Source organism: Hevea brasiliensis, chromosome 11, assembly GCF_030052815.1.
Source record: "Hevea brasiliensis isolate MT/VB/25A 57/8 chromosome 11, ASM3005281v1, whole genome shotgun sequence".
NCBI classification, from domain to species: domain Eukaryota; kingdom Viridiplantae; phylum Streptophyta; class Magnoliopsida; order Malpighiales; family Euphorbiaceae; genus Hevea; species Hevea brasiliensis.
The window spans coordinates 1,710,039-1,726,453 of NC_079503.1; the positions used below are offsets into that span (position 1 = coordinate 1,710,039).

At 35.0% G+C, this 16,415-nt stretch overlaps 3 protein-coding genes across 3 annotated transcripts; 2 read left to right on the forward strand and 1 right to left on the reverse strand.

Annotated features, from left to right (window-relative positions):
* Positions 1-740: 740 nt before the first annotated feature.
* LOC110672696 (probable sucrose-phosphate synthase 1) lies at positions 741-6,616 on the forward strand. The gene is made up of 13 exons (XM_058129613.1): positions 741-1,110; positions 1,233-1,322; positions 2,022-2,263; positions 2,457-2,520; positions 2,702-3,400; positions 3,535-3,654; positions 3,839-3,970; positions 4,098-4,274; positions 4,373-4,426; positions 4,516-4,578; positions 4,698-5,627; positions 5,732-5,859; positions 6,163-6,616. Exons 1-13 carry the CDS (start codon positions 928-930, stop codon positions 6,434-6,436), a joined length of 3,156 nt encoding a protein of 1,051 aa, XP_057985596.1. The 5' UTR covers positions 741-927; the 3' UTR covers positions 6,437-6,616.
* Positions 6,617-8,575: 1,959 nt separating this feature from the next.
* Positions 8,576-12,087, forward strand: LOC110672688 (probable glycosyltransferase At5g25310). The gene is made up of 4 exons (XM_021835533.2): positions 8,576-8,962; positions 9,157-9,335; positions 10,389-10,740; positions 11,263-12,087. The coding sequence occupies exons 1-4, from the start codon at positions 8,699-8,701 to the stop codon at positions 11,926-11,928; spliced, it is 1,461 nt and encodes a 486-aa protein (XP_021691225.2). The 5' UTR covers positions 8,576-8,698; the 3' UTR covers positions 11,929-12,087.
* Positions 12,088-12,478: 391 nt separating this feature from the next.
* LOC110672687 (ACT domain-containing protein ACR2) lies at positions 12,479-15,610 on the reverse strand. Its single transcript, XM_058129614.1, has 7 exons — positions 15,385-15,610; positions 14,417-14,488; positions 14,162-14,328; positions 14,004-14,071; positions 13,208-13,888; positions 13,010-13,114; positions 12,479-12,912 (listed from the first exon to the last, which is right to left on the reverse strand). Coding segments are annotated over exons 1-7 (1,428 nt in total). The 5' UTR covers positions 15,387-15,610; the 3' UTR covers positions 12,479-12,579.
* Between the last annotated feature and the right edge of the window lie 805 nt (positions 15,611-16,415).

Below are 16,415 nucleotides of genomic sequence, written 5' to 3' on the forward strand. Positions count from 1 at the left end.
TATAATCATATAAAATTAGTTATATTATCATAAAATATGTAAATAAATAACATATATTAATATTTTAAAAGTAGAATAATTTTTTAAATATATTTTATAATATTTATTTTTTAATTATGAGAGATGTGAATAATTTTATTGATTTTTCTCTTTGTAAAAAAAATTTGAACTTAAATATTTTTATCTAATTTTTTTGATATTATTTACTTTTATAATAAGAAAATAAAAGGGTTACCTCTTGTAATATAATTCACTGGTTATTGTTTTTATTAAATAAAAATAATTATTTTTTTATTATAAAATAAATAAAAATAAATAAATTATACAAACACCCAATCAATTATATGAGATTCATGGTGACTTTTATTAAATAAGCAATATATAATAAATATAAATGGAATTAAAAATTTTAGATATATATAAATTTTAAAATTAAATAATTAAAAATATAATTATAAATATTATAAATAATAAATAACAATTTAAATAAATTTAAGATTATCTCTTTACATTTTTATATATTATATAAATATAAATAAATTATATGTTATAAATTATAAATAGATAATAATTAATAATTGGCTAAGTATACGGGTCTGGACGAGAATTACTTTGAGTTCAGTATAACCGGTGCGTGACAAAGCCATTTAATGATTTCAACGTGTAATGCATTGGTTGGCTGGCATGGAACCAGTTCCAAAGAGCTATGAAATCTAGAAGTGCCACATGGAGGAGACCTTTTCCAGAGAAATCGCACCGTTGGAAACTGTGATGCCACCTTGTTTCCAAACGTAATGCCACCTCTCTCTCTCTTTCAGTCTCTCTCTCTGCTTCTCTCTCTCTTTATATATGCAAGCCTCTCTCTCCCTTGTTCTACTCAATCCCGTCGCTAGTCCTGCTCGACGTTGCTTGTAGATTTATTACAAAATGGCGGGAAACGACTGGATAAACAGTTACCTTGAAGCGATTCTCGACGTTGATCCAGGGCTAGACGATAAAAAATCGTCGCTATTGCTAAGGGAGAGAGGCCGCTTCAGTCCCACTCGTTACTTCGTCGAGGAGGTCATCACCGGCTTCGATGAGACTGATCTCTACCGTTCTTGGATTCGAGTATGACATCAACCTAGCCTGCTCTTTTGTTCCCACATTTCATTAATTCAATTTTGTGTTTTAATCGATTTTTGGATTTTGAAAAGGAGTTGAATGGCTGTATTTTGACAATTTTAATGTAGGCTGCAGCCATGAGGAGTACGCAGGAGAGGAATACTAGATTGGAAAACATGTGCTGGAGGATTTGGAATTTGGCTCGCAAGAAGAAACGGGTTGCTCTTTCTATTCTCTTCCCCCATTAGTTATCTTGTTAAGTTTTCTTTTCCTGTTATTAATATATATGAATAGTGTATGAACATGGCAGACTTTTACTTGGTTATTACTTCTTAGTCATAATATTTAAGCGGTAATCAATTGATGGCCCTGTTTCGTCAATTTTGATTTTGGAGATCATGTTTTGTTCCCTATCAGGGGACAGTTTAATTTATAAAACTGGAGAGACAGAACAAAGAGATGGCGAAATTTGTTAGAAAGCAATATAGATAATAGTTTTCGATAGCTTCTTTGCCTTTCTTATTTTCTTGATGATTGTAATGCCTTCAATTATAATGTAGAATGCATTTTCATTTGTGTTGTCATTTTCCCATTTGGGTAATGCCTCCTTGTATAGATTACGTATCTGTTTGTGGATAGAATTCATTGCTTACAAACTGTGATTTTCTGTTTTAATGGTAAGAATCCTGTGTTGGTTCTTTGTTGTTCTAAATATTTGCAGGTTTTTTTTAAAAAAAAGAATATATATATATATATATATATATATATATATATATAAAGTAATACTCGAGTGGAAAAAGAACATAACCATGATAGTGGCTTGAGTTTGAATTTATAGTAATATTATGTAGAGCCATTTGTTTTAAAACAAGAGAGACACCATTTCTTGTCTCATGTGGATTTGGTTTCTCAATCAGCTTGAGGGAGAGGAAGTTCAGCGTAAAGCTAAACGTCACATTGAACGTGAAAGAGGTCGCAAAGAGGCAACTGCTGATATGTCTGAAGACTTATCAGAAGGAGAGAAAGGAGAGGCGCACGGTGAAATTTTGTCTCATGGTGATGGTGTTAGAGGAAGAATGCCTAGAATAACTTCTGTTGACGTCATGGAGAACTGGGCTAAACAACACAAGGAGAAGAAACTATATATTGTGCTGATAAGGCATGAACTTCAATTTATTAAGATCTGACATTATAATGAGGTTATTCAAATGCTTATTTTAAAAATGGACATCATTTATACATTTAACCAAGGAGTTAATTCCAGTGGTTGAATATAAAACTTTTGAAACTTCACAGAAATTCATGATCATTCTTAGTTTTTTCTTTCTTCTCTAACAAGCAGTTTTGTGCAGCCTTCATGGCTTGATACGTGGTGAAAACATGGAGCTTGGACGTGATTCTGATACAGGTGGCCAGGTAACAAGTGGCCTCTTTATTCAGTCTTTTGTTCTTTGAAATTTTCATTATGATGTGGCAATTATTATTATTATTATTTTTTTTATTTTTATTTTTATTTTTATTTTTTTTTACATCCTCCCAGCAGTCTTGAATCACCCTGTTTTCTGTGGGGAAGTATTGAATGTTTTGTTTTAAACAGGTTAAGTATGTAGTAGAACTTGCAAGGGCCTTAGGCACAATGCCAGGGGTTTATCGGGTTGATTTGCTGACAAGACAAGTCGCAGCTCCAGATGTGGATTGGAGTTATGCTGAACCTACAGAGATGTTGAATCCAAGAAATTCAGAGAATTTTATGCAGGAGCTTGGGGAAAGCAGTGGTGCCTATATAATTCGTATACCATTTGGCCCAAAGCATAAGTATATACAAAAAGAACTCCTTTGGCCTTACATTCCAGAATTCGTAGATGGTGCACTTAGCCATATTATCCAGATGTCTAGAGTTTTAGGGGAGCAAATTGGCAGTGGAAATCCAGTCTGGCCTGTTGCAATTCATGGGCATTATGCTGATGCAGGGGACTCTGCTGCTCTTCTCTCTGGAGCTCTAAATGTTCCTATGGTTTTTACTGGACATTCACTTGGGCGGGATAAGCTTGAACAACTTTTGAAACAAGGAAGGCAGTCAAGAGAAGATATAAACACAACTTATAAAATAATGCGAAGAATAGAGGCAGAAGAGTTAACTCTTGATGCTTCTGAGATTATTATAACTAGCACTAGACAGGAGATAGAAGAACAATGGCGCCTGTATGATGGTTTTGATCCTGTACTAGAGCGCAAACTCAGAGCAAGGATCAAGAGGGGAGTAAGCTGTCATGGCAGGTTTATGCCACGCATGATTGTAAGTATTAGGATGTTGTTCTTGCTCAAGCTTCCATCATCATCTGAATTTAGTTGGTTATTTCTATGTCTTACTTGGATGGTATTTCACCACCCTATTTTATCTGAATCCTAACTTATGACAATCACATCTAGGTGATTCCTCCTGGAATGGAATTTCATCATATCATTCCGAATGATGGGGATATGGATGGGGAAGAAGATGAAAAAGGTGAAGACAATCCTGCTGCTCCTGATCCTCCAATTTGGTCAGAGGTGTTGTTAGTCTTTCTTCTCCATGACTTGCTTTGCAACAGCTATATATATATTTGCCTACTGCAAATGACTTTATTTTGGGAGATGAACTTCAAATGATATGTTTAGCAATTGGATTTTTCTGTTATCAATTTTAATAGACATTGCAATCATGATATTGACTCTAGCTTTCTGATTTGGGTAGATAATGCGTTTCTTTTCAAATCCACGGAAACCCATGATACTTGCCCTTGCCAGGCCTGACCCCAAAAAGAATATAACCACTTTAGTTAAAGCATTTGGAGAATGCCGCCCGCTAAGGGAGCTTGCTAACCTCGTAAGTTGTCTTGGAACTTCACCTGCCCAGTGCATATATTTCCATGAATAAATGGCTCCACATCCTCTCTTACTGACATATTGGAATCCATTATGTGTCCAATTTAGATGTTTTACTATTCTTGCAGACATTAATAATGGGAAACCGTGATGATATTGATGAAATGTCAAGCACAAATGCAAGTTATCTTCTTTCCATCATTAAGCTCATTGATAAATATGATCTGTATGGCCAAGTAGCATATCCTAAACACCACAAGCAGTCTGATGTTCCTGACATTTATCGTCTTGCAGCAAAAACAAAGGTACAATTATTTGATACTGCATTTTTATAAACAGAAATGATGTTGGATTTCTTATTTTAATAAATTAATTTTCTCTTCTTCATCTTCTTCTTTTTCAGGGTGTTTTCATCAATCCTGCTTTCATTGAGCCCTTTGGTCTTACATTGATTGAGGTGCTTGTCCTCTCTTCTATTGTCTGCAGCACTTCACTGATTCAGATTTTATTTTCTCAGAATTCTAATATAATCTTATTGCTGAACAGGCTGCAGCTCATGGTTTACCTATTGTTGCTACAAAAAATGGGGGTCCTGTTGACATTCATCGGGTGTGTCAAGCGTTGGAGCCTTCTTATTACTTATAATGATTTTCTTGTCTGTTCTCACTAGCTGCTACTAGTTGTGGTTTTATGCTATTTAATCTATACTGATGGTTGACTGATTGCAGGTACTTGACAATGGACTACTAATTGATCCCCACGACCAGCAGTCTATTGCTGATGCTCTTCTGAAGCTTGTTTCAGATAAACAACTTTGGGTTAGATGTAGGCAGAATGGACTGAAAAATATTCACCTTTTCTCATGGCCAGAACATTGTAAGACATACTTAGCTCGAATAACCAGTTGCAGGCCTAGGCAGCCTCAGTGGAAGAGAAGTGAAGATGGGTTGAGAAGTGAAGAGTCTGATTCACCTGGTGATTCTTTAAGAGACATTCAAGATTTATCTTTGAAGCTTTCATTGGATGGAGACAAAAATGAAAGTGGAACTCTTGATAATTCTCCAGATATTGAGGAAAATGCTGCAGATGGGAAGGACATGTTAGGCAGAAATGTTTTGACATTGTCAAAAGGTGCTATAAGAGGTGCACAGAATGAATCAACAGAGAAAGTGGACAAAAATGTTAGCAGTAGCAAATTTTCATCGCTGAGGAAGAGGAAACACATTTTTGTTATTGCAGTAGATGGTGATACAACGTCAGATTTTCTTGAAACTGTTAAGATTGTTGTTGAGGTATCAATGAAGGAAAACTCAATAGGGTTCATTTTATCGACATCCATGACCATATATGAGATACACTCACTTCTGGCCTCAGGAGGCTTGAGCCCATTGGATTTTGATGCATTTATATGTAACAGTGGTAGTGAAGTCTATTATCCATCTTCAAGCACTGGGGATGTTGCTGGGCTTCCTTTTGTATTAGACTTGGATTATCATTCACACATTGAATACCGTTGGGGTGGAGAAGGTTTGAGGAGGACTCTGGTCCGTTGGGCTGCTTCTATAAATGATAAGAAGGGACAGGAACAAATTGTTGTAGAAGATGAATCAGGATCAACAGCACATTGCTTTGCATTTAAAGTGAAAGAACCATCGTTGGTAAAGTTTCTCCTGCCCCCTTCTGAACCATCATTGACTGTGCTTTTAAAACATCTGCTTTTAATTTTCTTTATTCTTATATGTTTCATTATTTGTCTTTATAGATCCCTCCATTTAGAGAACTTCGGAAATTGATGAGAATTCAGGGCCTCCGCTGCCATGTTATTTATTGTCAGAATGGTGCCAAGATAAATGTGATCCCTGTGTTGGCTTCTCGATCCCAAGCCCTCAGGTATACATGTCTAGGTTATTCATATTTTCTTTTTCATTCCTAGACATTTAGGACTTCTAACATAGCTAGATATTTCGTTTTACACAATAAATGTTATACAAGCCGTTAATGACTCCATATTAGGAGTCCAAATGCTCTCTGATCTAACATGCTATAGTTTAGGCTTCTATCGAATTTTCAAGGTTGATGCTAAAAATCTTTGTAATCAATAGCTATTTGTTTATCATCATAGTTTTTGTTTCATGTATTATTATGTCAGTTAAGAAATTGTTTCAGCATTATACTGACTGGTAACTTCTTCAGATATCTATACGTTCGATGGGGTGCAGACTTGTCAAATTTTGTGGTTTTTGTGGGGGAATGTGGTGAATCAGATTACGAAGGCCTACTTGGTGGACTTCACAAGTCAGTTATATTGAAGGGAGTTGGCAGCACTGCTCGTAAGCTTCATGCTGACAGAAGCTATCCTTTGGAAGATGTTACACCATTCGATAGTGCCAATGTTGTCCAAAGCGAGGGATGCAACGTTAATGACATAAAGCAATCACTGGAGAAACTAGGGGTTCTCAAGATCTAGAAAATTACAGCATCTTCGCCTCTTATGAGAGAACTCTTTTCACTCTGCCAAATTTTGCGGCAGAGATGCATCCTGAAACTTGTTTCATTAATGCAAAAATGAATTAACTTCTTGGTTTATTATAATAGTTGCGTCTGTTACATAGAAAATTTATGCTACAAATCGATTGGACCGATACAATAGGATAATTTACCTGCTATAACAGGTTATCAATCTGCTAGATTTACGTTCTTAAGGGTTAACTCGGTTAACGAGTAGGTATGCTCCTGAGTTCATATCACTTGCATTTTTTTTCTTTGGGAATCTCATGAGTCTTGATACAAATGGTCTGTTTTGACCGGAAATGGCTTTTACTGTACTGTCATGTAAGAAATAAGGTTTAGCTAAGTGGGTTTCTAGTAGGGAAGAAGGAAAGGAGGCCCACTTTTGCTGATGGGTCTCGGTCTAGACAGGAAAAGAAAATGGTAATGGTCTACGTTGAAATGGCTGTGGTGGTGCTCTCTCGAAGGCTTTTACAGTCGATGCCTCCGTGAGTTACACTAGTCAGCAGCATGTTTGGTCACCGACTGCACGCCCACCGTTTCAGATTTCAGGCACCGCCAAGGAATGAATCAGCGCTAGAGAAGAGAAAATTAGTTTAGGCGTTTTGTTGGCTATAACCATAACATGTAATCAATTTTTACAATTTATGGTTAGAATTAAAATAATATTTAAAATAGATATCCGACTGTTAGAATTAATTTAATTAGTAAAGTGAGTTCATTTTTTTTATTAATCCATATGTGCCATTTTATGGGAGTATTTCAAAATTATTTATGTTAAATGCATTGAATTGATATGAAAGAAAGCCTCTTTAAGATCTCCTAAAAAAAATTTTAATCATATTTATAAAAATTAATTTAAAAATAATTTTAATTGTAAATAATAAAAAATAATATTAACAATGTTAGATGCAGTGGTAAGACAAATGTTATTTTGTTTGTTCTTAAAGAACATATTATAATCTATTGTAAGCCATTGTGGAAAATTTGGGTTTTACAAAAAGAAAGAATATGACACATTTAATCTTCTTAATTTTTTAAAACTCTATTTCATATATCATTTAATTCAAGACTTAAGAATCTAATGCACGTATTGGAATAAATTATATTAATTATCTCTCAATTTATATGATTATTTTATTTTAATCACTAATTTTAATTTATTAAAATAAAATTTTTTAAATTTAATTTTATTTCAAAAAAAATTTCCTTGACCTATAATAATAATAATAGATTTTCATATTAAAAAGAATAAAATTATTCTTTTATTTATTTTTCTTTTCTCTTTATTATCTTTATAATTAAATTAATTAATAATTATTATTAATAAAATTATAATAATATTTTATCAACATATGATAATTTGTCAATATTTTAGTTTTTATATAAAAATAAAAAATAAATAATAATTTATAAATTTATTTTAATTAATTATTAATTAAACAAAAAAATAAACTTAAAAATTAAAAATAAAAAAAATTATTTTAATAAATTAAAATTAAGTGTAAAGAGGCGACGGCGCAATTTACCCACTCAATCGTAATGGATGGTTTCAAGACTTTCAGCTGTTTCACCACGCTCTTTTCCTCTGCAACCATCAACACCATGAATTCTCATCCAGATTCACCTTTCTCTTTCGTCTTCGAATACTTCTTAAGAGAAGCCAGAACTCACCACTTCTCCTATCCCATGCGTAACTCCCATTTAAAGCGAACCCAAACAAAGCGAGCGATAATGATGTAAGCACACTGTACACCCTTGAAGAAAGAAATGAAAATAATATTTTTCACATATTCTTACCTGTGAGAGATGTCAGAAATCTACCTCTCGTTTGGAAAGCTGAATCCGACACCCTTTCTCCATGCTCCTGAGAATGGACGGATTCTCTCTTTCTTCGCCGGAGACGCTCCCGGATTGCAAGAGATATACTATATTTCGGTAAGTTTAAATTTGGAGGGAAAACTAATTTTTACAGAGAGTTTTTTTTTAAAAAAAAAAGCTCATGCCTCATGCAGTGAAGCTCACTGGAGTCACGCTTTTCTTCGCGTTATAGAAATAGAGGACAAAAGTTTCTCATTTGTGTGTGCGCTCGCTTTTTTAAACTTCTGTTTTTTTCCCTCACATCTCTCTCTCACTCCATTTCCGGGAGAAAACAAAATCGCAACAGCCAAACACCTTCCCGTTACGTTAATTTTACATAGAAGGATTACACAAGTGTCAAATGGATACCAAACTGCATTCATTTTCCTTCACTCATTGTTTTCTAGTTGTTCTTTTTATCTTCTTCATTTTGATCCTTTCTGGGCTTTTTAATTTTACTTCATTTTCATTCTTCTCTCATTCCAATTTTCAATCCTCAATCTCAGTGCCTGCCGTCCAGTTTCAGACTATTGTTGGCCCCTCCGATCAATTCCACTATGTTCATTCTGCTCCGTCCAGCTATGCTTCTCCAGTCAACCGATTCAGAAACAGTAGTACTGCCATTGTAAGTAATCTTCTCTTCTCTTCGCTGTTTGTTTGTTTTTTTGTCTTTGAACTGCAAATTATGGCAGAGGATGACCGGTTTCTCTTTCTAGAACCGTTTGGAATTTCAATTTTCTTTGGCTTTTAGTTATGCGACTGCTCAGAAACCGAAATCACACAGTCCTTTCATTTAGAGTAACGTTTTATTTATTGCAGAGGAAAATCTCAAAACCAATCAGCAGAGAAGAAAAGCTGCTGGAACAAGGACTAGCTCGAGCTCGAGCTTCAATACGCAAGGCAGGCACATCATCTCTAATCGTCTCGCCAATTGCCGGCCTCAACCAAAGCGATGTCGACAGAGAATTTGTTTATCGTAACGGCGCCTCATTTTACCAGTAAGTCATTTTCTAATCACTTATTGAAAGCGAAAAGACCAAAGATAATTAAGATTTAAGTTTAAATCTTTTGAATTCTACATGTAATACTTTGCTTAGAAGGTACCCGTACCGACAGGAACTATCAATATTGCAACAGCTTTTTATTATTATTTTTTTTAAGTCTCTTTCTTTTTAATGTAAAGCAGGGAAGAATTCTTCTAGCTGACGCATGGATTTTGTATGTGAAGTGGGCGCTCGAAACTCACTCATTTCTTTTGTCACTAACCGATTCACAGTCGTATATCATCATTGCTACTGAAAATAAAAGACACCCTTTTGCTGTCTATTGTAATGACAGCCTTGGCACTCTTCCTTTTTCTGAACGGGGCACCCTTTAGTGGTCAGTCCTTTTTGGTTCTTAGCTCAAAAGGATACAAAAAGATTATAGAAACAATACCTGCGTTGGTAGTGCAATACCACCAAATATAGAAAGGGTGCAATGGAGAAAGATATATGATGTTTTTGTCATCATAAACTTAGCTCGATTAGCTTCATTTTTCCTAAACTTTTTAAGGCTTCTCAGTCGTTATTTATACGTTTTTGGCACTTGGCGTTGGCAGCAACATATGCGTGTCTTACCTGTCATGCTTAAGATTAAGAATGACCGTTTTTATTCACTGAAGCTCAGGGAACCATTGAGGTCACGTCAAGTTGCAGCCAGAAAGGGAAATTCAAATTAAGTAAATTATATTGTTATGCATCGTTAGCTATGTGATTTTACAATAGCCCGCAAAGCAGCCTCATCATGCTTAGCTTATTCTATGATATCAGTAACATTACACCATTATACCATCATTATTATTTTGAAGTTTCTTCGATAATACTGATATAAAATAATCGGCTATTAAATGCTTCAGACTTCAATTTCCGCTGTCTACAGACTTCAGATTCCGCTGTCTACAAGTGTCAAAATTGCTTTTCATTTGCAAACAAAAACACATGGCACGCCGCACCTACACTTCTGAATATGGAATGACATGAATACCCATGAATAATTCAAAACCGTTGCAGGAGTTATCTGGAGATGGAGAGAAGATTCAAGGTCTACGTATACTCGGAAGGGGACCTACCAATCGTCCATGATGGGCCATGCAAGGACATATATACGGTTGAGGGGAGGTTTATACACGAGATGGAACACGGTGCCAGGAGGTATAGAACGAGGGATCCTCAACGTGCTCACGTTTATTTCATGCCCTTCAGCGTGGCCTGGATGGTCAAGTACCTCTATAAGCCTCTCACATACGATCTTACACCGCTGAGGCAGTTTGTGGCTGATTATGTGAAAGTGGTATCTACCAAATACCCTTTTTGGAATAGAACCTGCGGGGCGGACCACTTCACGCTCGCTTGTCATGATTGGGTGAGTTCTTTTTATCCCAAACTTTCATTCTTTGTATTTTTTCTGGACTTTTTTTTTGGTTTATTTACTTTGTATTATAGTTCTAACATGATTCTCACAGTCGTAAATAGGACTTGATTAGTCTTTCTGCATTCTTCAGTGCTATACGGAAACTGGGTTACATGACGTACTGTTCTATCTTACACATCCCTACTAGTATATGGTTAGGTTCTCCTAATGAGCTTGTCCATTTGTCCCATTAATCTGAAGTATATTAACCTTTTGGATTCGTTGTATAAAAAATGAATTCCATTTACCGATGTTTTACCCTTAATGAAACTCTGAAGTAATCCTGAGCAATAAATTCTCTCCGTTATTTTGACATATTCAATTCAACCAGATATATATAAAGATCGAGCTTCAGTTTGGAACTCTCAAATGTCCAAACTAAGGAAGCCCTAGGTTTAGCATTCACAACTTCGCTACATGTGCAAATGACTGGAATATAAAATATCCTTCATATATATTGTCTTTCTTTTGCAGGGTCCCCACACATCCCGGGCCCACCCGCTTCTTTATAACACATCAATCCGAGTCCTGTGCAATGCCAACACTTCTGAAGGTTTCAATCCCCAAAAGGATGTAAGCCTCCCTGAAATCCACCTCTACAGCGGAAAATTTCCACCCCAACTCCTATCCCCACCACCAGCCAATACCTCACGTCCCTACCTTGCATTCTTTGCCGGTGGGCTACATGGCCCAATCCGTCCCCTCCTCCTCAACCAGTGGAAAGATCGTGATTCTGATCTTCGTGTCTTCGAGTACCTTCCTAAAAACTTGGATTATTATTCATTCATGCTCCAATCCAAGTTTTGTCTATGTCCAAGCGGGCATGAAGTGGCAAGCCCTAGAATTGTTGAGGCCATTTATGCCGAATGCATACCTGTGATTTTGTCGAAACATTACGTGCTGCCATTTAGCGATGTTTTAAGATGGGAGGCCTTTTCAGTAAAGGTGAATGTATCTGAGATTCCAAGGCTAAAAGAGGTGTTGAGATCAGTTCCTGAAGAAAAATATTTGAAGCTTAAGGAGGGTTTAAAAGCTGTTAGGAGGCATTTTGTGCTGAACCAGCCAGCTGAGAGATTTGATGTGTTTCATATGATACTGCATTCCATATGGCTCAGGAGAATAAATTTGAGACTTGGATAGACTAATACATGAAACTGAGACTAAATCACTGATATCTCATCATAGTAGAGGAAGAACAGTGCCTTATATGATCATATATAGAGTAATTCAAATTTTACTAATTTTTTTCATGCTTCTGTCAGGTTTAGGCCTTAAATATCAAATTTAATCCCATCCCAGGAACTCATAATTAATAGATGCAAGTGTTCAAAGATGAAAATGAAATAATCGATAACAGTTGCATCAATGTGCGTGATCGTATAGAATATATAACTAGATGAAAATGATTTAATTATATCCCTGCATATTTACATAATTGGGCTGTCTAAAAATGTCTTATTTTCTTCTTATTTACAATCTAAACTGAATTAAAGAATTCAAATACAAGAGGTGATTATTAAGAAATTATTAGATATACTCAGAGCAATACTCATTTATTCATATAAATGAGTGTAAAAGTATTAAATTCTTATATACTAAGTATATCTAATAATCTATGTCCTCTTCCAAGAAATTGACAGCTCCCTTCACAATCGCAAAGCCTTACTTACGTCCTAAACACCAATGCACCTAGATAAACGTACCCTGATTTTTATTTTTGTACAAATCCTATTACAAGGAAATAAAAGACCTCCTTACAATGAAACTATCTAGGGAGACATATAACATGAATCACTTGATTGGAATAAAATTTTGAGAAATGCGTTCAATTTGAGATTTAAGCCTGTCTCCAATAGAGAAATGGGCCCTTTCTCTAGAGCTTGGTCTCATACAATCATTCTTGACCTCAAGGTCTATTGGTCCCATTTCCTTCTTCATAGATTCCACAAAATCCATGTCTACTTCATTTCCTGAGATGTCTTTCACATAAAAAGCATTCACTGCTTTCTCTCCTTGTGTTGCTATGTCTGCTCTAACAACAGCAAGACCATTCTCTCGTAGAATCCGAGTTATATCAGACAGTAGTCCCACTCGATTCTCTGCACATAACTGTAACTTCACTCCCTGTAAATCATTACAGAATAGAAAATAAAAAAAGATGGCAAATTGAAATCTTATTCAGGTTCACATATTTTATAAGTGAATTTGGTGGGTGTTTTACCTCACAAACCCTACGTTCTATAGCTGCCTCTAAGCATTTTATTACCCGTTCTTTCTCGCTTTCTGTATTCAACGCATATCCGTCAATATGTCGAATAAAATACTCCTGCAAAATGCACCAGAATTTTAGGGAAAAAAAATTTTAATGTTGATGTACGAAAATTGACTTAAAAATACTCTGATTTATCTTTGTAATTACCTGAAATGCATAACCATCGTCACTAGAGCGAATGGAAGCATGGAAAATCACGTACTGCATATCAGTAAAAGTACACACCGTATCAAACATGAGCCTTGGTCTATCCTTACACTCTATGCTCACAATAGAATAGCCCTTCTCGTCGCAGTTCTCGATCGAAACCACCGTCTTCCTGCCTCCTTCTTCACTATCTGATACTGAACCTGATCCATAACTTGTTGTCGGTGAGCCGGTGGGCTCATCAAAGTCCCTAACTGAAAGCAAGAGTTGGTGCAGCCTTCTTTCCACATTAGTCACGGTCGTGCCTTCCCCTGCAACAATTCCACCTCCAGTTTTCACTTCTTGGTTGTTGGGCTGCCGGGGGCCAGTGGCACGGAGCACCGTAGTGAGGTGGTCCTCTATGTTGGCCAGGCGGAGAGGGTCCTCTATTGGGGTGTCAGTAGATTGATCGGAAATATAGGCGACGCAAGCAAGTCGAGCATTGTGGCTCCATGCATGAGCTTCCACAATGTTGCAGTGAAGATCCACTAGAGCGGCTGATATCTCCGAGAAGAGTCCAGGCCGATCGGTTCCGCTCATTTCAATGGCGGTATGCTCACTTGTATGGTCACCTTCAAAAAAATCGTTCACGTATGCTTTTGCTTTGGCAGGGCTTGGGGTCTCTCTCGTTGTATTTATTGCCTGCATGCATTTCCCACTAAGTTTTCGTGTATATATATATATATATATTTTATGTAATCGTTTTCAGACTGTAAATTCTCAATTTAGAATGCTTCAATCTGAAAGCTTTGATTACCTGGTGGAGATAATCAATAACACTCTGGTCTGTGAGTTTCTTGCCATGTTCATCTTTAACATGAAAAACTGTGAAAAAAAATGCAAAAATCATTCAGTAAAAGCAATTGGAAAATTCTCTGTTGAGATCAGAAGTTGAGCAAAGAAAATAATACATACCATCCATGAACCATCCAGCATCACAGGAAATATAACCCTTTGAGATGATAAGGTTCATATCTGTTAAGACTTGCACCACTTCCAGGAGGAGGCCTTGCTTGTTTACGCTATCCACCTTCACTACTGTGTAATCTTCCATGCTTTCATTGTCAATACAGACTCTACATCTGCAATTTTAATTTGATTTTAGGGTTTTTTTACTTTAAATTCTTTTTCTTTTTTCCCGAAGATTAATTATTATATACATATACTTACGTGGGGCCGTATATCCTCTCTGGGAAATTATCAAAATCAGGATCAAAGTAAGGCCAACAAACTTTCTTCATCCTGCAAATTAATTAGAGTGAAAAACCAATATTAAAAAAAAAAAGGCTTTTAAGCTATCTATTTTCTCGTCTACGAGAAACTAATGAATAATTAAGACAGCTCAATACAGCAAATAATATGAAAGGCTTACATGAAATAAGAAATAGTAGACGAGTCCATTTGATTGAACAATTCATGGCTTAAAATGATTCTTTGAAAAAAGAAAAAAAAAGGATTTTACCAAAACGTCCCTTAGATTATGGCCATGATGAATCCATTCATAGACAAAGTCAACAAAAAATTTCTAATATAAAAATATGTGAACTTATAATTTTTAAATACTGTCTTGATTTTATAATAATTTGGGTAAAAAAAAAAATCTTTCTATAAAAAGCTTCCACATTCATGGTGGGAATTTCTTATATATTTTTTTGTCAACCCATAAAGAAGAATTCTTAAAAAAGAAAAGGGTTTTAATTCATGTACCTCACTGCTTAAAATAGCTAGTAACCAACGAATTACTTCAAAGTAAAATGAAGGCAACCAAGGCCATGATTTATATCCAAAAAAATTAACGAAAATTTTTGATAAACTGCTTATTTTGTATAGATTTTAACATTTTATTTAATAATTAATAAGGGTTGTAATGAATCTTGTTAAACTAAAACTTTGTGACCAAGGGAAAAATGATAATGGAATCAGATATTATGTTTGTAAATACGTAATTGCAGGGCAATGTGCAAACATAAATGTAAATCAAGATCAAGAAGGCCATCATATATATATATATATATATATATATATATATATATATGCAAAGCCACTTCTATATACGTTGCTTTACAATGTATTGAGGAGGAGAAGGAGGAGGAGCATGCATGAAGTGGAACTGAAAAGAAGAACTGAAGGTAGCTTACATGGAGATTGTAGTGGGACAAAGCCGGCTGATATCAAAAAACAAAAAAACAAAGTCTTCAACAAATGTCCAGAAAGGGAGAATAATAATCAAGAAGATAACAGTCTATCTCTTGAAGAAGAAAGAAGAATATTACCCAGAAGCAATCAGAGGTTTTCCTGAAATATTTGTAGAGAGAGGGAGAGAAAGAGAGAGATGGGTATTGCTGTTTTGGGTTCGTGAATGAATATAGCTATATATATATATATATATGATAAACCTAAATAGATTGTTAAAAAACTAGTGGAAGAAATTGATTTGAAGAAACAGCAGAGAAGGGTGTCTAAGAAGAATATGTAAAAAGTCAAATAATATTTATCGGCCACGTTTATATTGATTATTTCCTCTATTTTTCTCAAGTATTTAAGCCTCGTACCCACATGATTTCCTATCTTTTTGGCTTCCTTAGTGGATGGAAATTAATTCTAAATAAACAAGAGATTACTGAACAAAGTATATTTCTCTACCCAAGCAAACTTTCTAGTCATTCAATTAGGAGATCAGCCGCTATTTTAGTACTAAATTTACTCTAATATACTTCCATCCACTCTTTTTTAATAATTTTTCACAGTCAACCATTTTAAACTTTCTTGGTTTGAAGCTTGGATTTAGCTGTTAAGAGATTTACGGTTAATTGCTAGAATAAGTTTGATTTACAATTTAGATAAATTTTTTATTAGATCTGATTAATTTATCATATGTGAACTTTGTATTTAATAAAAGGGTGTTACCATATATTTTATATTTTAGTTTTAATCAATACAGATAAAAAATTTTAAAAATTATTTAAAAGATGTTAAAATATATTAAATTTAATCTTTAGGTAAACAGTAATTTGGAATAAATCTTTTAAATCATTGACTTTAGATTTGCTCATCCATGAAAAGGGTAAGATAATAAGCAAATTTTATTCAAGGTGGCCATTCACCAAGCACTAAATTCTTGGCAAATGCATGCATAATGGAAAATACCAAGTAATCAACTTGTAATGCT

Excerpts from the sequence above, each read along its gene's own strand:
- LOC110672688 (XM_021835533.2), top strand. The coding sequence starts at position 8,699 with ATGGATACCAAACTGCATTCATTTTCCTTCACTCATTGTTTTCTAGTT. Across the intron at positions 8,963-9,156 it reads GAAACAGTAGTACTGCCATT|AGGAAAATCTCAAAACCAAT; the intron begins GTAAGTAATCTT and ends TATTTATTGCAG. Across the intron at positions 10,741-11,262 it reads CGCTCGCTTGTCATGATTGG|GGTCCCCACACATCCCGGGC; the intron begins GTGAGTTCTTTT and ends TTTCTTTTGCAG.
- LOC110672687 (XM_058129614.1), bottom strand. Across the intron at positions 14,329-14,416 it reads GAGAGGATATACGGCCCCAC|ATGTAGAGTCTGTATTGACA; the intron begins GTAAGTATATGT and ends TTAAAATTGCAG. Across the intron at positions 14,072-14,161 it reads TGCTGGATGGTTCATGGATG|TTTTTCATGTTAAAGATGAA; the intron begins GTATGTATTATT and ends TTTTTTTCACAG.
- LOC110672696 (XM_058129613.1), top strand. The coding sequence starts at position 928 with ATGGCGGGAAACGACTGGATAAACAGTTACCTTGAAGCGATTCTCGAC. Across the intron at positions 2,521-2,701 it reads ATTCTGATACAGGTGGCCAG|GTTAAGTATGTAGTAGAACT; the intron begins GTAACAAGTGGC and ends TGTTTTAAACAG. Across the intron at positions 4,427-4,515 it reads TTGGTCTTACATTGATTGAG|GCTGCAGCTCATGGTTTACC; the intron begins GTGCTTGTCCTC and ends ATTGCTGAACAG.